The sequence below is a fragment of the Doryrhamphus excisus genome, chromosome 11, assembly GCF_030265055.1.
Source record: "Doryrhamphus excisus isolate RoL2022-K1 chromosome 11, RoL_Dexc_1.0, whole genome shotgun sequence".
Lineage (NCBI taxonomy): Eukaryota > Metazoa > Chordata > Actinopteri > Syngnathiformes > Syngnathidae > Doryrhamphus > Doryrhamphus excisus.
The window spans coordinates 19,547,501-19,569,270 of record NC_080476.1 but is presented as its reverse complement, the minus strand read 5'-3'; the positions used below and the strand labels follow the sequence as shown (position 1 = coordinate 19,569,270).

At 33.3% G+C, this 21,770-nt stretch overlaps 2 protein-coding genes across 2 annotated transcripts in view; both read left to right on the top strand.

The window, feature by feature from the left end:
* Positions 1 to 682: 682 nt before the first annotated feature.
* selenoo1 (selenoprotein O1) lies at positions 683 to 15,952 on the top strand. The gene is made up of 9 exons (XM_058086894.1): positions 683 to 1,324; positions 2,785 to 2,988; positions 3,070 to 3,250; positions 4,335 to 4,465; positions 4,625 to 4,902; positions 6,355 to 6,523; positions 11,662 to 11,847; positions 11,930 to 12,086; positions 13,392 to 15,952. The coding sequence occupies exons 1-9, from the start codon at positions 774 to 776 to the stop codon at positions 13,626 to 13,628; spliced, it is 2,094 nt and encodes a 697-aa protein (XP_057942877.1). The 5' UTR covers positions 683 to 773; the 3' UTR covers positions 13,629 to 15,952.
* A 145-nt stretch (positions 15,953 to 16,097) lies between these two features.
* Positions 16,098 to 21,770, top strand: part of mapk12a (mitogen-activated protein kinase 12a) — a 13,113-nt gene continuing 7,440 nt past the window's right edge. The window contains exons 1-5 of the mRNA XM_058086895.1: positions 16,098 to 16,971; positions 19,025 to 19,154; positions 19,226 to 19,284; positions 19,353 to 19,464; positions 19,557 to 19,586. Coding sequence (XP_057942878.1) covers positions 16,853 to 16,971; positions 19,025 to 19,154; positions 19,226 to 19,284; positions 19,353 to 19,464; positions 19,557 to 19,586 — 450 coding nt within the window. The 5' untranslated portion in view covers positions 16,098 to 16,852. The remainder of the gene's footprint in view (positions 16,972 to 19,024; positions 19,155 to 19,225; positions 19,285 to 19,352; positions 19,465 to 19,556; positions 19,587 to 21,770) is intronic.

Below are 21,770 nucleotides of genomic sequence, written 5' to 3'. Positions count from 1 at the left end.
TAATTGGCATGACAAAAAAATATTTTCCATGTTCATTCACGGTCTTGCCTATGTCAAAAAAAAAAAAAAACAAGTGCCTGTCGATGCAGCTGCAAGGTTATATGCATTTTTTTTTGTCATTGCACTACCGAATGGTCATATGGCAGATTTGTGACATTAAAAGTATTTGTAAATTGTTATTTTAAATAGTAGCTGGTGATTTAACATGCTATATATGAGGAAAATGCAGGGAAATAACAATGGTGTTTCACAAAAACACACACACATATATGTATATATATATATACATATATATGTGTGTGTGTTATTTATTTCACAAAAACACATGTATATATATATATATATATATATATGTTTGTGTGTTTTTGTGACACACCATTGTTATTTTCCTGCATTTTCGCTATACGTAATATTCTCATTGAAACATTAACATTACATCTAAACAAAATGTTCAAATGTGGTAATTAAATGCTGAAACATTAACATTACATCTAAACAAAATGTTCAAATGTGGTAATTAAATGCTGAAACATTAACATTACATCTCAACAAAATGTTCAAATATGGTAATTAAATGCAATCTTAACGTGTACGCTATGAGAAAACACTGCATATTCCTTTGTTTTTCTCATAGCGTCTGTTTCCGGCCGGACGAATAACAAAGTAACACCAAACGCACACACTTCCGCCGGTACTTCCGGATTATGAAACCATGACGAAGAAGTCCTGTAAATGCGCCAGACAAGTCAACAAATGGGCGTCACAGCAGTTTAATGGCGCTGGGAGTACATCGACCAATCATAGAAAGGATTTTCAGACGACGTGTGCCCGCATTTAGGTTCCTATCAGTCGGAATGGATGACATGGGTCTTGCCGTGACTCGTTCCCGGCTGGAGCGGCTCGACTTTGACAATGTCGCCCTGAAGAAACTTCCAGTGGACCCCAGCGAGGAAGATGGCGTACGACAGGTGAAAGGAGCTTGTTTCTCCCGGGTCACTCCGCAGCCGCTGAGCAAGCCTCGTTTTGTAGCGGTGTCTCACGGAGCTCTGGCTCTGCTGGGGCTCGACCAGGACGAGGTCATGGAGGACCCTCTCGGGGCGGACTATCTCAGTGGCTCTAAAGTCATGCCTGGATCCGAGCCCGCTGCGCATTGCTACTGCGGGCACCAGTTCGGACAGTTCGCCGGCCAGCTCGGCGACGGAGCCGCTTGCTATCTGGGGGAGGTCAGGGTTCCACCCAACCAAGACCCCGAACTGCTGCGGGAAAACCCGAGCGGCCGATGGGAGATTCAAGTGAAGGGAGCCGGCCTCACGCCTTATTCCAGGTACACTTTTGTGCTTAGTCACAATGACACTGGACCAGTTTAGACCTGCACACCAGGGGTCTCAAACACGCGGCCCGCGGGCCAAATGTGGCCCGCAGGACACTACTTTGAGGCCCCCGCCTTGATATGAAAGTTTAATGTTAGTGCCGCCTCGCGCAAGTTTGATATGGATGCTGTATGGCAGGGGTCTCAAACACACGACGCGCGGGCCAAATGTGGCCCGCAGGACACTACTTTGAGGCCCCCGCCTTGATATGAAAGTTTAATGTTAGTGCGGCCCGCGCAAGTTTGATATGGATGCTGTATGGCAGGGGTCTCAAACACACGACGCGCGGGCCAAATGTGGCCCGCAGGACACTACTTTGAGGCCCCCGCCTTGATATGAAAGTTTAATGTTAGTGCGGCCCGCGCAAGTTTGATATGGATGCTGTATGGCAGGGGTCTCAAACACACGACGCGCGGGCCAAATGTGGTCCGCAGGACACTACTTTGAGGCCCCCGCCTTGATATGAAAGTTTAATGTTAGTGCCGCCCCGCGCAAGTTTGATATGGATGCTGTATGGTATCATGTACCCAGAAAAAAATATTAAGTTTTATTAATGTTCATGTTAAAGGTTAAATAACTGTTAATAGTTATCCTCACTATCCGTGTGGAAGTGGTAAGTTTTTGGCTATTTAAGTTTAAAGGAAATAACTCGAAGGCTACCGTTTAGGTTGCTAGCGCTCTAGTTTGCGAGTTAGCATGTGGCTAAAGACCCTGCAGTTGCGCAATATGTTGTAAATAAAAATAGTATAAATGTGACTTGTTAATTTTAATAATTTGTCTACCCACCAACTATATGTGGTTTCTTAAGTTTTTATTATTTGCCGTTTTATTATTATTATTATTATTATTATTATTATTATATTTATTTATTACTAATTGATTGATTTTATTTATTCTTGATTTATTTATTTATTTTTCATCTTATTTTGTGAAGAAAAATAAAAAGTAAGATATTTGAGAACAGTGGAATGTTTTATCAGAACTTTTCTTGTAGAAAATTGGAACCAAAGCAAAGTTTTTAAAATTTTTTAGTTTTTAATAAATTAATAAATTTAATAAATAAATAAAATCAACTTTGCTTGAATAGGTTATTGATTGTTTGTAATTACATTGTACATTGTTTGTTTTTTTTTTTAAAAGCAAATTAGGAGACTTGCCAAAACATTGTGTTGCTGCTGGATGTTCATTAGTGGTTGGAGATAATTAGTGGTGGTTTTTATTTTGTGCAGAAAAATAAAAAAAAATTTTAAAAAAAAGTTTTTTAAATTTTTTAGTTTTTAATAAATTTTTTATTTTTTTTTAAAACCTGATGCGGCCCAGTCTCACCCAGACCCGATCTCCAGTGGCCCCCAAGTAGCAGCATATTATGGACGTTTGACAACATACTTTGTATATTGTGTTTCTTAATCCGTAGACAAGCTGATGGTCGCAAGGTTCTCCGTTCCAGTATTAGAGAGTTCCTTTGCAGCGAGGCGATGCACTTCCTGGGCGTCCCCAGCACCAGAGCAGGTTCTGTGGTCACGTCAGACAGCCGAGTCGTCAGAGATGTCTACTATAGCGGGCACCCTCGTCATGAGAGATGTTCTGTGGTTCTCCGTATTGCGCCGACCTTTATCAGGTGAGGAACGTCTCGTTACCCCCGGAAACGTGCTTCTGTTTTCTTGGAGTTTATTATTGTCAATGTCCGCTACCCGAACAGGTTTGGTTCTTTTGAGATATTTAAGCCGGCGGATGAGTTCACCGGTCGTCAGGGTCCGAGCTACGGACACGATGAGCTACGAGTGAGGATGTTGGATTATGTCATCGAGATGTTCTACCCCGAGATCCAACAGCAGCAGCACTCGGACCGAGTGGAGAGGAACGTGTCTTTCTTCAGAGAGGTGTGCCACCACTTGAATACCACACATGTTTATAAAGCGAACGGATTAGATCTGACGTCGCAGACTGGGTGAATCCCATTATTGCGTTAAGACGTGACGGACGGGTCAGCGACTACGTGTGCTGAGTCATGTGATTAGCTCTCAAACGGTAGCCTTCAAGTTATTTCCTTTAAAGTTAAATAGACAAAAACTTACCACTTCCACACGGATAGGGAGGTTAACTATTAACAGTTCTTTAACCTTTAACATGAACATTAATTAAAACGTAATATTTTTTTCTGGGTACATGATACCATACAGCAGGGGTCTCAAATTCAATTTACTTGGGGGCCACTGGAGCTCGGGTCTGGGTGAGACTGGGCCGCATCAGGTTCCCCCCCCCCCAAAAAAAAATGCATTTATTAAAAACAAAAAATTAAAAAAAAACTTTCTACAAGAAAAGCTCTGATAAAACATTCCATTGTTCTCAAATATCTTTATTTTTATTTTTCTACACAAAATAAGATGAAAAAAAATAAATCAAGAACAAAGAAAATCAATCAATCAGTAATAAATAAATATAATAATAATAATAAAACGGCAAATAATAAAAACTTAAGAAACCACATATAGTTGCTGGGTAGAATTTTTTTTTTTTTCCGATTAAAATTAACAAAGCATTATTAGAGCCCTGTAGACATGACAAATAGTCACTTTTATACTTTTTTTTATTTACAACATATTGCGCAACTGCGGGGGTCTTTAGCCACATGCTAACTCGCAAACTAGAGCGCTAGCGACCTAAACGGTAGCCTTCAAGTTATTTCCTTTCAACTTAAATTAGCCAAAAACTTACCACTTCCACACGCATAGGGAGGTTAATAACTATTAACAGTTATTAAACCTTTAACATGAACATTAATTAAAACGTAATAATTTTTAACATACAGCATTCATATCAAACATTAAACTTTCATATCAAGGCGGGGGGTCTCAAAGTAGTGTCCTGCGGGCCAAATTTGGCCCGCGGGCCGCATGTTTGAGACCCCTGCTGTAGGGTTTTATGATGTCGGACACTTTTGTACGACCTCCCATTTGTGTGAAGGTGATGAGGCGGACGGCTCGACTCGTCGCTCAGTGGCAGTGTGTCGGATTTTGTCACGGCGTTCTCAACACGGACAACATGAGCATCCTGGGACTCACGCTGGACTACGGTCCGTATGGCTTCATGGACAGGTGAGATGGTTCCAAAGTCGCCGGTTGGGATTAATAATCCTCATACTTGGAGTCTAACGCTGGGGCCACAAAAAAAAATATTGCTGTTCCAATTTCGCCCCCGGGTCTTGAGTTGGACACCTCCCTTCTTCATCATTGTTTTTTTACTTCCTCAATCAGATTCGATCCAGATTTCATCTGCAACGCTTCAGACAACTCGGGACGCTACTCCTACCAGGCCCAGCCGGCCATTTGCCGCTGGAACCTCATCAAGTTAGCAGAAGCTCTCGATCCGGAGGTCCCACCGCACCGGGCGGAGGCTATCATGGAGGAATATTTGGATGTGTATAACAACTTCTACCTCCATAATATGAGGAAGAAGCTGGGCTTGTTGCAAAAGCAGGAACCCGAGGATGAGATCCTGATCACGGAGCTGATGCAAACCATGCACAACACGGGTGAGATTCCATGGCTGACTTCACCTTTTGGCGGCACGGTGGTCGAGTGGTCGAGCGCACAGACCTCACAGCTAGGAGACCAGGGTTCAATTCCACCCTCGGCCATCTCTGTGTGGAGTTTGCATGTTCTCCCCGTGCATGCGTGGGTTTTTTTCCGGGTACTCCGGTTTCCTCCCACATTCCAAAAACATGCTAGGTTAATTAGCGACTCCAAATTGTTCATAGGTATGAATGTGAGTGTGAATGGTTGTTTGTCTATATGTGCCCTGTGATTGGCTGGCCACCAGTCCAGGGTGAATTAAAATTAAAATTAAAATTAACGGACAGGGAGGTTAACTATTAACCTATTAACCTAAATTAAATATTAAATATTAAATATTAAATATTAAATATTAAATATTAAATATTAAATATTAAATATTAAATATTAAATATTAAATATTAAATATTAAATATTAAATATTAAATATTAACGGACAGGGAGGTTAACTATTAACCTATTAACCAAAATTAAAATTAAAATTAACGGACAGGGAGGTTAACTATTAACCTATTAACCAAAATTAAAATTAACGGACAGGGAGGTTAACTATTAACCTATTAACCTAAATTAAATATTAAATATTAAATATTAACAGACAGGGAGGTTAACTATTAACCTATTAACCAAAATTAAAATTAACGAACAGGGAGGTTAACTATTAATTTTAATTTTAATTTTAATTTTAATTTTAATTTTAATTTTAATTTTAATTTTAATTTTAATTTTAATTTTAATTTTAATTTTAATTTTAATTTTAATTTTAATTTTAATTTTAATTTTAATTTTAATTTTAATTTTAATTTTAATTTAAATTTTAATTTTAATTTTAATTTTAATTTTAATTTTAATTTTAATTTTAATTTTAATTAACAGACAGGGAGGTTAACTATTAACCTATTAACCTAAATTAAAATTAAAATAAATTAATACATTATTAATACATTAATACATACATCTTAATACATTGTCACTTTTCTCCCCATAATATTATGACTTTAATGCCTTGTTTGGCATAATATTACAAATTTAACAAAAAAAATTGTTAACATTTCAACTATATGCCACTAAAATGACATTTTTTTTGCAAAACAATAATTTTATTCATATAAACAAATTTTTTCACTTCATATTTTGACCTTATTCTCGTAAAATGATGTTGAGTTCTTCTTCCTTGTTTCCTCCCACATTCCAAAAAAACATGCTAGGTTAATTAGTGGACAAGACCGCCACCTACAGGACGGAAGTGGGAGGACAGTTCTTGTATTGGAGCTAGAAAAGTGTACTAAATTTCACCTAACATACAAAGTTGTCCATTTGTTTGAAAGCGGCACTATGATCAAACGTAAGAACGTCTAATTCGGCCTTTCAGAAGAATAATATCACATACTTCTCGGTCCGTTTCCATGCAGGAGCTGACTTCACCAACACTTTCCGTAGTCTGAGTCAGATCTCCTGTCCCACGGAGGGAGGAAATGGCACGGAGGAGGACCTCGTCAAAGAAGCGGCAAAGATGCTCCTGGAGCAGTGTGCCTCTTTGGAGGAGCTCAAAGCTGCCAACAAACCCACCATGGACCCACGGTGAGCCGCCTGGGCCTTTTTAGTTTGTAAATATTTTATTTTGAAAGGATATACAATATGGTTTTTATCGTGAAATCATTTTTCGATTCAAATTCTTATTGTGCTCACATCTAGGAGTCGCATTCATGTTAAAGGTTAAATAACTGTTAATAGTTATCCTCCCTATCCGTGTGGAAGTGGTAACTTTTTGGCTGTTTAAGTTGAAAGGAAATAACTTGAAAGCTACCGTTTAGGTTGCTATCTCTCTAGTTTGCTCTTCTAGTTAGCATAAATGCGTTTTTTTTTTGTTTTTTTGTAAATATTTTATTTTGAAAGGATATACAATATGGTTTTTATCGTGAAATCGTTTTTCCATTCAAATTCTTATTGTGCTCACATCTAGGAGTCGCCGATTAACCTAGCACAGGGGTCTCAAACATGCGGCCCGCGGGCCAAATGTGGCACGCAGGACACTACTTTGAGGCCCCCGCCTTGATATGAAAGTTTAATGTTAGTTTGATATAAATGCTGTATGGTAAAAAAAATTATTACGTTTGATTAATGTTCATGTTAAAGGTTAAATAACTGTTAATAGTTATCCTCCCTATCTGTGTGGAAGTGGTAACTTTTTGGCTGTTTAAGTTGAAAGTAAATAACTTGAATGCTACCGTTTAGGTCGCTAGCTCTCTAGTTTGCTCTTCTAGTTAGCATAAATGCGTTTTTTTTTGTTTTTTTGTAAATATTTTATTTTGAAAGGATATACAATATGGTTTTTATCGTGAAATCGTTTTTCCATTCAAATTCTTATTGTGCTCACATCTAGGAGTCGCCGATTAACCTAGCACAGGGGTCTCAAACATGCGGCCCGCGGGCCAAATGTGGCACGCAGGACACTACTTTGAGGCCCCCGCCTTGATATGAAAGTTTAATGTTAGTTTGATATAAATGCTGTATGGTAAAAAAAATTATTACGTTTGATTAATGTTCATGTTAAAGGTTAAATAACTGTTAATAGTTATCCTCCCTATCCGTGTGGAAGTGGTAACTTTTTGGCTGTTTAAGTTGAAAGGAAATAACTTGAAAGCTACCGTTTAGGTTGCTATCTCTCTAGTTTGCTCTTCTAGTTAGCATAAATGCGTTTTTTTTTGTTTTTTTGTAAATATTTTATTTTGAAAGGATATACAATATGGTTTTTATCGTGAAATCGTTTTTCCATTCAAATTCTTATTGTGCTCACATCTAGGAGTCGCCGATTAACCTAGCACAGGGGTCTCAAACATGCGGCCCGCGGGCCAAATGTGGCACGCAGGACACTACTTTGAGGCCCCCGCCTTGATATGAAAGTTTAATGTTAGTTTGATATAAATGCTGTATGGTAAAAAAATTATTACGTTTGATTAATGTTCATGTTAAAGGTTAAATAACTGTTAATAGTTATCCTCCCTATCCGTGTGGAAGTGGTAACTTTTTGGCTGTTTAAGTTGAAAGGAAATAACTTGAAAGCTACCGTTTAGGTTGCTATCTCTCTAGTTTGCTCTTCTAGTTAGCATAAATGCGTTTTTTTTTTTGTTTTTTTGTAAATATTTTATTTTGAAAGGATATACAATATGGTTTTTATAGTGAAATCGTTTTTCCATTCAAATTCTTATTGTGCTCACATCTAGGAGTCGCCAATTAACCTAGCACAGGGGTCTCAAACATGCGGCCCGCGGGCCAAATGTGGCGCGCAGGACACTACTTTGAGGCCCCCGCCTTGATATGAAAGTTTAATGTTAGTTTGATATAAATGCTGTATGGTAAAAAAATTATTACGTTTGATTAATGTTCATGTTAAAGGTTAAATAACTGTTAATAGTTCCTCCCTATCCGTGTGGAAGTGGTAACTTTTTGGCTGTTTAAGTTGAAAGGAAATAACTTGAAGGCTACCGTTTAGGTTGCTAGCTCTCTAGTTTGCTCTTCTAGTTAGCATAAATGCGTTTTTTTTGTTTTTTTGTAAATATTTTATTTTGAAAGGATATACAATATGGTTTTTATCGTGAAATCGTTTTTCGATTCAAATTCTTATTGTGCTCACATCTAGGAGTCGCCAATTAACCTAGCACAGGGGTCTCAAACATGCGGCCCGCGGGCCAAATGTGGCGCGCAGGACCCTACTTTGAGGCCCCCGCCTTGATATGAAAGCTTAATGTTAGTTTGATATAAATGCTGTATGGTAAAAAAAATTATTACGTTTGATTAATGTTCATGTTAAAGGTTAAATAACTGTTAATAGTTCCTCCCTATCCGTGTGGAAGTGGTAACTTTTTGGCTGTTTAAGTTGAAAGGAAATAACTTGAAAGCTACCGTTTAGGTCGCTAGCTCTCTAGTTTGCTCTTCTAGTTAGCATAAATGCATTTTTTTTTGTTTTTTTGTAAATATTTTATTTTGAAAGGATATACAATATGGTTTTTATCGTGAAATCGTTTTTCGATTCAAATTCTTATTGTGCTCACATCTAGGAGTCGCCGATTAACCTAGCACAGGGGTCTCAAACATGCGGCCCGCGGGCCAAATGTGGCGCGCAGGACACTACTTTGAGGCCCCCCGCCTTGATATGAAAGCTTAATGTTAGTTTGATATAAATGCTGTATGGTAAAAAAATGATTACGTTTGATTAATGTTCATGTTAAAGGTTAAATAACTGTTAATAGTTATCCTCCCTATCCGTGTGGAAGTGGTAAGTTTTTGGCTGTTTAAGTTTAAAGGAAATAACTTGAAGGCTAGCGTTTAGGTCGCTAGCTCTCTAGTTTGCTCTTCTAGTTAATAATAATAATAATAATACATTTTATTTGTATAGCGCTTTTCAAGATACTCAAAGACACTTTACAAAAGAATGAAGTTGAATAGAGCAAGTAAACAGAATAAAAGACACACCAAAATACAACATTCATTGGTTAGTACACAGTTAAAAAAGCGGGGGCGGGGCACAGCAGTCAGATATAGAAGGTTAGACATTAAAAACAGATTTAAAGAGGTGGGTTTTGAGTTGTTTTTTGAAGGTGGGAAGGTCAGGGCAAGCACGGAGTGAATGGGGCAAAGAGTTCCAGAGAGTGGGGGCAGCGATGGAGAAGGCTCTGTCTCCCCAGGTTCGGAGCTTGGTCTTACAGGGGAGTGCCAGGAGGTTGGAGTCTGAGGAGCGAAGGGGACGCGGGGGATTATGTGGATGGAGGAGGTCTGTGAGATATGGGGGGGTCAGATCGTGGAGGGCTTTGTAGGTGATGAGAAGAATTTTGAAGTGAATGCGTTGGGGGACGGGAAGCCAGTGGAGGTTTTGGAGGACAGGGGTAATGTGTTCACGGGAGCGGGTGGAGGTGAGGAGGCGGGCAGCGGAGTTCTGAATATATTGTAGTTTGTTGAGGGTTTTGGATGGTGTACCGTAGAGAATGCTGTTGCAGTAGTCGATTCTGGAGGTGATGAATGCATGGATTAGGGATTCAGCGGCAGAGAATGTAAGTGATGGACGGAGTCGGGCTATGTTCTTAAGATGAAAGAATGCAGTCCGGGTTAACTGTTTGATGTGGGGTTCAAATGAAAGGGTGGGGTCTAGGAGGATACCAAGGTTGCGGATGAGCGGGGATGGAGTGAGGGTGGCGCTGTCAAATTGAAGATGGAAATTATGGGTGGGCGCCGTGGTGTTTTTGGGACCGATGATGATAATATCTGTTTTGTCACTATTAAGTTTGAGAAAATTTTGTTCCATCCAAGTTTTGATATCAGCTAAGCAGTTGGTGAGGGTGGAGTAGATGTTGGAGTTGATGGAGGTGGTAGAAATGTATAGTTGAATATCATCAGCGTAGCTGTGGAAATTGAGGCCATGTCGACGGATGATATTGCCAAGTGGAAGGATGTAGAGGATGAAGAGAAGAGGACCAAGCACCGAACCTTGGGGAACACCTTGAGGTAAAGGGGCTATGGAGGAGGAGCAGCTATTTATGTGCACAAACTGTTGACGGTTGGTGAGGTATGATTGGAGCCAAGACAGAGCAGAATCGGTGATATTGAGGCTGGTTTTGAGGCGGGACAGGAGGATAGAGTGGCTAATGGTGTCAAAGGCTGCGGTGAGGTCTAGGAGGATGAGGATGGTAAGATGGCCGGAATCAGAGGAGAGAAGAAGATCATTGGTGATTTTAAGAAGAGCTGTTTCAGTGCTGTGTTTGGGACGGAAACCGGACTGGAAGGATTCAAACAGGCTGTTGGAGTTGAGGTGAGATTGAAGTTGAGCAGCTATGACACGTTCAAGGATTTTGGACAGAAAGGGGAGGTTGGATATGGGACGGAAATTGGAGAGGTTATTGGGATCGAGACCAGACTTTTTGAGTGTGGGGGTGATTGCCGCCAGCTTGAGAGACTGTGGGACGGATCCAGTGATAAGGGAGGAGTTAATGATACTTGTGATCAGCGGGGAGATGATGTGGAGGCAGGGTTTGATGAATGAAGAAGGGATAGGATCCAGGGAGCATGTTGGAGTCTTCATACCGGTTAGTATTTTAGTGAGTTGCACGGGTGAGATAGGTGTAAATTTGGAGAGTCGTTGGGTGGAGCCAGATAGTGGAGGGTCAGGAGGAAGCGAGTGAGTCGAGGGGGGGTTTAGGGAGCTGTATATTTTGGTAATTTTGGACTGGAAGTAGGTTAAGAAGTTGTTGCATTTGGTGGTGGTGAAGGATGAGGAGGAGTTGTCATTTGGCTTTAGCAGTGTGTTGATTGTTGAAAAGAGGGATTTAGGATTGTTGGAACTAGATATAATCAGATTGGAGTAGTATCGTGAGCGGGCAGTGTTTAAGGCATCTTTATATTGCTGTAGAAAATCTGTGTAAGCTTGAAGATGAACAGTTAGGCCAGATTTCTTGTACAGTCTCTCAAGCTGGCGTTTACGGGTCTTCATATTATGGAGCTGAGGGGTGTACCAGGGGGCAGTGTGGGAGAAGGAGACCAGTTTGGTTTTTTTAGGGGCCAGTTCATCAAGACAGGAGGAAAGGGTATTGTTGTAGTAGGAGACAAGTTCAGAGGGGTCCTCAGACAGCATAAATGCGTTTTTTTTTGTTTTTTTGTTAGCACCTTCCGTAGTACTCTTCATACTTTGTACCATAATGGTATGATCCAGTCCGCTATTCCCCCTCCAGGCAGTTGGCGATGCTGCTATCCATGGCACAGAGCAACCCCGCGCTCTTTCAGATGATCTCAGACCAGACGACGATAGCGAGGCAGCTCGAGCGACTCGGCAAACTGAAGGAACTCACGGAGACCAGCGAGGAAGATCATAAAACCAAGCAGACCGAGGAGTGGACCCGCTGGATCACACGCTACATGTGAGACACAGACGGAGGACCAGCAGGAAATGGGCTGTTGGCGGTTCTACTATCAGTTTCCTGTTGTATCACTGTGGGGCAGGAAGCGTCTGGCACAGGAACTGGAGGGCGATGGAGATGCGCGGGCCATGCAGGAGGAGAGGGTGAGGGTGATGGACGGCACCAATCCACGTGTGGTACTCCGGAACTACATTGCCCAGAATGCAATTGAAGCCGCTGAGAAAGGAGACTTCTCTGAGGTACAGTGATGAAGGAAATAATTATTATTTTATTATTTTATTATTTTATTATTTTATTTGATCATTTTATTATTTTATTATTTTATTATTTTATTATTTTATTATTTTATTTTATTATTTTATTATTTTATTATTTTATTATTTTATTATTTTATTATTTTATTATTTTATTATTTTATTATTACAAATTTCCCCACTGAGGGACGAATAAAGGCATATCTTAGGCATATCTTATTTTATTATTTTATTATTTTATTATTTTATTATTTTATTATTTTATTATTTTATTATTTTATTATTTTATTATTTTATTATTTTATTATTTTATTATTTTATTATTTTATTATTTTATTATTTTATTATTTTATTATTTTATTATTTTATTATTTTATTATTATTTTAATTTTATTATTTTATTTTATTATTACAAATTTCCCCACTGAGGGACGAATAAAGGCATATCTTAGGCATATCTTATTTTATTATTTTATTATTTTATTATTTTATTATTTTATTATTTTATTATTTTATTATTTTATTATTTTATTATTTTATTATTTTATTATTTTATTATTTTATTATTTTATTATTTTATTATTATTTTATTATTATTTTAATTTTATTATTTTATTTTATTATTACAAATTTCCCCACTGAGGGACGAATAAAGGCATATCTTAGGCATATCTTATTTTATTATTTTATTATTTTATTATTTTATTATTTTATTATTTTATTATTTTATTATTTTATTATTTTATTATTTTATTATTTTATTATTTTATTATTTTATTATTTTATTATTTTATTATTTTATTATTACAGATTTCCCCACTGAGGGACGAATAAAGGCATATCTTATTTTATAATTTTATAATTTTATAATTTTATAATTTTATAATTTTATAATTTTATAATTTTATAATTTTATAATTTTATAATTTTATAATTTTATAATTACATTATTACATTATTACATTATTACATTATTACATTATTACATTATTTTATTATTACAAATTTCCCCACTGAGGGACGAATAAAGGCATATCTTAGGCATATCTTATTTTATAATTTTATAATTTTATAATTTTATAATTTTATAATTTTATAATTTTATAATTTTATAATTTTATAATTTTATAATTTTATAATTTTATAATTTTATTTATATTTATTTATATTTATTTATATTTATTTATATTTATTTATATTTATTTATATTTATTTATATTTTATTATTATTATATTAATTATATAAAAAATATTCAAGTTATGATGGTCGATGTGTGTCTAAAACTGCAGGTTCAGCGGGTCCTCAAAGTTCTGGAGAAGCCCTTCTCCTCCCAGCCTGGTCTGGAGTCCCCCGCGTGGGCGGGGCAAAGCGGCGCCATGCAACAGAGCGAGCGAGACGACGACGACGACGGGGTCCAGGAAGAGCAACAGGAAGAGGCGGCGGTGGCGGCGAGCAGACACCCCGTTCCGTACGACAGCAAACCTCCAGCATGGTCTCAGGGTATCTGCGTCACATGATCTTCGTAAATAACTTCCCTGAACTTCATCATCTGCCCTGCAAAAGTTGTAGCTTTTTTTTTTTTCCACATTTTCCACCAGCTGTTGATTATTATGACAGCTTGTATTATATCTTTGATGGGCAGGTGTCAGGGAAGTGGTACCGTGAGGTTCAATGCCCCATAAGGAGCATCACTGACACAAAGCAGTCAGGAAATAAGTGGACGTTTTTTTTTTTCACGTCTGCTGATCAAAATTTTAACACCAGTTGCAAAATTGCGATAATTTACATTTTACTTTGTTGGATCTTAAGGAGGTTCTTAAAAATAAACTTATATAGAAATAAAATATTGAAAATAAGGAGTCTGTAATCGCAGCTTCACAGGGGGCATCCACTGTCTAAATGTCCTAAATTGGACTAATCCAAAAGAACGAATCTAATTCGTGAACGGCAGGTGCCTTTTGACACCCCTGCACAACCCGAAGTTCCATTTTATTATTTTATTATTTTATTATTTTATTATTTTATTATTTTATTATTTTATTATTTTATTATTTTATTATTTTATTATTTTATTATTTTATTATTTTATTATTTTATTATTTTATTATTTTATTATTTTATTATTTTATTATTTTATTTAAGTTCCATTTCAAGCCCAATGTTTACATTTTGGGCTCTATCGCTTCGCTTCTTTGTTCCATAACCTTCAGTATAAGCCTTGCTTATGCAGCTCAAACATCATGATTATGAATACTTAACCATAAATCACATTAATTCTGCATATTTCCAAATATTTTGACCTTTAATTTAATTAAAGTCGAATTTAATGCTCGTTTGCGATGCATTTCATACTTAACATGTTTTTAGTTTCTTCTGTTTACATTTTGAAGCCCTGCTTAGAACTTCCTGAACATCCAACATCGCAGAATATTAATTCTTGCACTTTTTTTTTTAACTGGTATTAAAATTCTAAACATGATAGCGGAACACCCGTTTTATTCCCTGCCTGTTTTGGTGCTTGATTGGCTGTTCATGACGACTCAGACGACAAGTCCCGCCCCAGGACTCGTCTGAGGCTGATAAATAAACATGTGGGTTTGCGCCTCAACGTACACAGAGATACAAGATTTAGGCATTTTTTTCTTGCTAGCTTTAGCCGTCACAGCAAAAGATTGCACTAAAACACATTAAAGAAAAATATGTGATGAATTTTTAAAGCTAGGCGTCTTTTATGACAGGGGTCTGTCAAAAAAACGCATTTATTAAAAACAGAAAAATTAATAAACTTTGCTTTGGTTCCGATTTTCTACAAGAAAAGCTCTGATAAAACATTCCACTGTTCTCAAATATCTTACTTTTTATTTTTCTGCACAAAATAAGATGAAAAATAAATAAATCAAGAACAAAGAAAATCAATCAATCAGTAATAAATAAATATAATAATAATAATAATAAAACAGCAAATAATAAAAACTTAAGAAACCACATATAGTTGGTGAGTAGACATTATTTTTTTCATATTAAAATTACCAAAGCATTATTAGAGCCCTGTAGACATGACAAAACACGACTATAGTCACATTTATACTCTTTATTTACAACATATTGCGCAACTGCAGCGTCTTTAGCCACATGCTAACTCGCAAACTAGACCGCTAGCGACCTAAACGGTAGCCTCCAAGTTATTTCCTTTCAACTTAAAACACCAAAAACTTACCACTTCCACACGGATAGTGAGGATAACTATTAACAGTTATTTAACCTTTAACATGAACATTAATTAAAACATAATAATTTTTTCTTGGTACGCACTAACATTAAACTTTCATATCAAGGCGGGGGCCTCAAAGTAGTGTCCTGCGTGCCACATTTGGCCCGCGGGCCGCATGTTTGAGACCCAGGTTTTTTTTTTTGTTGTTTTTTTTTTACATGAAGATGGCATATTTTCTTTAAACATTAAAAAAAAGAGTTCATCCCAAAGTTCATCCTCACTGAAGAGCGTTTGTGTTACATAACGGCTGCAAATGAATTGTTCTTTACAACATAAACATTTGGTTAAGTTATGCCACGTAGACTCTGATCTTCAGCAAGCTGACTTTTTTCCTCGCCAAGGAGAGAATCCAAGGTGTGTTTTTCACATAATTTTCATGTCCAAGCATGTCCTCAACACCCCCCCTTCCCCCTCCCGCACTTGTTTGCATGAAGCTACATGCAAGAGCCAACCTGGCAGTCGACTTATTTCAGCAGTTTGGAGATTTCGATTGTTTTTTTGTTTTTTTTTTATGTGTGCACTGAATACACAAGAGGTGGCCAATACTAGAAATAACTAGAAATAAATATTTTTGCCTTGTTTGGTGATTATGGAGATAGTTTATTTAATATTTTTCTCAACACACTTATTTATGAAGAGTATTTAATGCAACAATATATGCTATGTGACTTCAATACTTGCTTTTATTCAACTAAATTTTTTCTGTAAAGTGTAGTATTTAGAAAAGTGCTATACAAATATGTATTATTATTTTTATTATTATTAATAATGGATCCTTCATTGCATACAATTACAGCAAAGTAAAGTAAATACAGTCGTACTTCACCACTTTATAGTTTGAACATCTTGTCCTCATTTCATTTTTTTGTTTTTTATGAAAGGGTCGCCATTGTGTGGTTTTCAAGTGGACAGGAAGTGATGTTTGGGGGTTCAGAGTTTATGTACGACTTCTAATATCACCATTTTTTTTGGAAATTTGTGAAATGAATCAGAAAAAAGCCAAAAAAAACCATACAAACTTCATTCTTGTGAATTTACAACTCTTATTATATGTCCATATTTGGTCATATGAGTGTTAAGTTTACTCTAGGGTTGTTATTAATGTCCTGAATTTAAAAGGTCTGAAATCATCACGAAAAATGAAACCTAAATAAAAACCAAAAGACATTCAAAACAATAAATATTGTATGTGAACACAATGAAAAGTAGAATTAGTGAAAAAAAAAACGGAAGTTGCCTCCATCGCAGTGCCGCGTTAAGCAGGTTCCGGGTGTTTCACCTACTCAGTAGTCGGGAGTGGCTCGGGTCCACTCGGGTCGACTCGGGCGAGTCCGCTTCCGCGCCTGCGCACCAACGCGCAATGATCATAGGTTAGCTTACAGGAGCCGAAGCAATGGACTTATTGTAGCTCTCTGAGTGGACTGAACGACTAAATAAGAATCAAACTTTTCATTGTCGGTTTTTTAGTCTTCAGCAGTCATGACCAAACGTGTCAGGCCGGGATATTATCGACAGGAAATCAACAAAACCGCATGGGAAGTTCCGGACAGGTACCGTGATCTCAAGCAGGTGGGGACCGGGGCGTACGGAACCGTGTGGTGAGTACAAATGGGAACAAAAATGTTCCAAAAACACCAAGAAACACCAACAAAGTCCTAATTAAGGCTTCGTTTTTCTTTCGTGGAGTTCCGTGCCAACAAAGAGGTTTCCAAGGAGGCACAGACGGTGCTATACAACCTAGCAACCATATTATATCACTTGTAGTTTGAACAAAGGGACGTCATATATTGATATATTGATATATTTTTGTATCACGTGACACTTACAAACCTAAAATTACTTTTTCATTGAATTCTAATCGTAAAAAAATACATGGAAACTACTGAGAAATCTTTGTTAGCAATGATTGACACAGTGGGCGGGGCCAACTTCCAAACACCCAATCACACCATAAACAACTCAACTCCCATAAAATGCATCATGGGGGGGTTGGGGTTGGCTGGGGGGGCATTCCTGACATATGAATATGCTGCACATAGAAACATATGGCCCTGACCACAAATCAGCACTTAGATGGAGTACACATGTAGTACTTTGTCAGTACGCATGCTAATATTGAATATATGAATATTGTTTGTTGACCTATATGAATATTATTTATTGTGGAATCATAAAACTGAGCTATTAGCGATATGCTGGTGTAGAACAGGATGTTTACATTCTGGAAAAATGAAAAAATGCAACTTGGATATTTTGTTAGATATGCTAAGTTCATATGCTAACTTATATATTGCAAAAAAAATTCAGCTCAGTTTTTGGATGTAAGTCAAAAGCGTATATTGTTCATATATTGCTCTTTTTCTTCTTAAATAATCATCATAATGTTTATTTTCATAATATTTTATATTATTATTATTATTATCATTATTATCATTATTATGATGATGATGATAATGATGATGATGATGATGATGATGATGATCATTATTATTATTAATAAATATTATTATTATTGATATTATTAATAATTAATTAATAATAATAATAATTATTATTATTAATAATAATAATTAATAATAATATTATTATTTTTATAATATTTTATGGCCATAATATTTAATAATAATAATAATAATATTTTTATAATATTTTATGGCCATAATATTTATTATTATTATTATTAATAATAATAATAAATATTATTATTATTATTATTATTAATAATAATAATAAATATTATTATTATTAATAATAATAATATTTTTATAATATTTTTGGCCATAATATTTATTATTAATAATAATAATAATATTTTTATAATATTTTATGGCCATAATATTTATTATTATTAATAATAATAATATTTTTATAATATTTCATGGCCATAATATTTATTATTATTATTATTATTATTATTATTATTATTATTATTATTATTATTATTATTATTATTAATAATAATAATAATATTATTTTTATAATATTTTATGGCCATAATATTTATTTTTATTATTATTATTATTATAATTCTTATTCTTCTTAATATTAATATTAATAATAAAAATAATAATAATTATCATTATTAATAATAATAATAATATTATTATTAATATTATTATTATTATTAATAATATTATTATTATTATTAATAGTAATTATTATTATTATTAATAATAATAATAAGATTTTTATAATATTTTATGGCCATAATATTTTAACTTTATTGCCATAATATAAGTTTTTCTTCAACCTAATTTTTGCACAAAAAAAAAAAAAAAAAAATATATATATATATATATATATAGATGTAGACTGGAGATGTGGCGATCTCATGTTCCAAGATGGCGGCGCCCAGGTGCAAGCTAGTTCCGGCAGCTACGTTTTTAGTGTTTAATAATGTTTATTTATTACTATTGTTTTTTAAGCAAGTTAGCAAGCGGCTAACTTTCTAGTTTGTCGTTTGCCCTTTCCTCCATTGTTTACACTCGGGAGCAGCTGTTAGCTCGAGCACCGTTTTGCTACGCGTAGCCATCGTAGATCCCGCCACGAGATATGGAGTAGAGGGGTTTGCATTGAAAAAGACGGTATAAAGGTTGCTGGCTAAATTGGAACATTTTTTTGTATTTGTATTTTTTTTTTTTCTTCTCGTAGCTCAGCCGTGGACTCCAGAACGAGAAGCAAAGTAGCCATCAAGAAACTCTATCGACCTTTCCAGTCGGAGCTCTTTGCCAAGCGAGCCTACAGGGAACTTCGGCTCCTCAAACACATGAAACATGAAAACGTAAGACGGAATATTTCCTTATTTTGCTCGATTATCATAAACGCTAGCACCCGTATGTATGCTCGCTGCAGGTGATTGGTCTAGTAGATGTCTTCACTTCAGACCTGTCTTTGGACAAGTTCCATGATTTGTAAGTACCAATAGTACCGTTTACAGTACTTTTGAAGTCGCTTCTCTTACTTTCGCTTTCTATTTGAGTTACCTGGTGATGCCGTTCATGGGAACAGACCTGGGAAAGCTCATGAAACTGCAGAGGCTGTCTGAAGAAAGAATTCAGTATCTGGTGTATCAAATTCTCAAGGGGTTAAAGGTGAAGACCTCTCATTGGACCTTCTGCTGTATACAAGGCGTGACCTTTAACCTTTAACATTCCCTGTTTCTACTGTCCTCTTTTTTTTGCAGTACATCCATTCTGCCGGTATCATTCACAGGGTGAGTTAACTTGTGTTATCAACTAACTCGTCAACTAACTCAGGGGTGGGCAAACTACGGCCCGGGGGCCACATAAAATAATAATTATTATATTATTATTATAACTATTATGATTATTATATTTATTATATTAATGCTAATTATTATATTAGTTATATATAATAATATTGTTATATTTGCATATTTTACATAATAATAATATAATAATTATTATTTTAATTTTATTTTAATTATTATAATATTTTATTATTTTTAAAATATTTAAATATAAATATAAAATAATGAATAATAATAGCAGATTGCATGATTATTATATTAATTATATATAATAATATTGTTATATTTGCATATTTTACATAATAATAATATAATAATTATTATTTTAATTTTATTTTAATTATTATAATATTTTATTGTTTTTAAAATATTTAAATATAAATATAAAATAATGAATAATAATAGCAGATTGCATGATTATTATATTAATTATATATAATAATATTGTTATATTTGCATATTTTACATAATAATAATATAATAATTATTATTTTAATTTTATTTTAATTATTATAATATTTTATTATTTTTAAAATATTTAAATATAAATATAAAATAATGAATAATAATAGCAGATTGCATGATTATTATATTAATTATATATAATAATATTGTTATATTTGCATATTTTACATAATAATAATATAATAATTATTATTTTAATTTTATTTTAATTATTATAATATTTTATTATTTTTAAAATATTTAAATATAAATATAAAATAATGAATAATAATAGCAGATTGCATGATTATTATATTAATTATATATAATAATATTGTTATATTTGCATATTTTACATAATAATAATATAATAATTATTATTTTAATTTTATTGTAATTATTATAATATTTTATTGTTTTTAAAATACTTAAATATAAATATAAAATAATGAATAATAATAGCAGATTGCATGATTATTATATTAATTATATATAATAATATTGTTATATTTGCATATTTTACATAATAATAATAATATAATAATTATTATTTTAATTTTATTGTAATTATTATAATATTTTATTATTTTTAAAATATTTAAATATAAATATAAAATAATGAATAAAAATAGCAGATTGCATGATTATTATATTAATTATATATAATAATATTGTTATATTTGCATATTTTACATCATAATAATATAATAATTATTATTTTAATTTTATTGTAATTATTATAATATTTTATTATTTTTAAAATATTTAAATATAAATATAAAATAATGAATAATAATAGCAGATTGCATGATTATTATATTAATTATATATAATAATATTGTTATATTTGCATATTTTACATAATAATAATATAATAATTATTATTTTAATTTTATTGTAATTATTATATTTTATTATTTTTAAAATATTTAAATATAAATATAAAATAATGAATAATAATAGCAGATTGCATGATTATTATATTAATTATATATAATAATATTGTTATAGTTGCATATTTTACATAATAATATAATAATTATTATTTTAATTTTATTTTAATTATTATAATATTTTATTATTTTTAAAATATTTAAATATAAATATAAAATAATGAATAATAATAGCAGATTGCATGATTATTATATTAATTATATATAATAATATTGTTATATTTGCATATTTTACATAATAATAATATAATAATTATTATTTTAATTTTATTTTAATTATTATAATATTTTATTATTTTTAAAATATTTAAATATAAATATAAAATAATGAATAATAATAGCAGATTGCATGATTATTATATTAATTATATATAATAATATTGTTATATTTGCATATTTTACATAATAATAATATAATAATTATTATTTTAATTTTATTTTAATTATTATAATATTTTATTGTTTTTAAAATATTTAAATATAAATATAAAATAATGAATAATAATAGCAGATTGCATGATTATTATATTAATTATATATAATAATATTGTTATATTTGCATATTTTACATAATAATAATATAATAATTATTATTTTAATTTTATTTTAATTATTATAATATTTTATTATTTTTAAAATATTTAAATATAAATATAAAATAATGAATAATAATAGCAGATTGCATGATTATTATATTAATTATATATAATAATATTGTTATATTTGCATA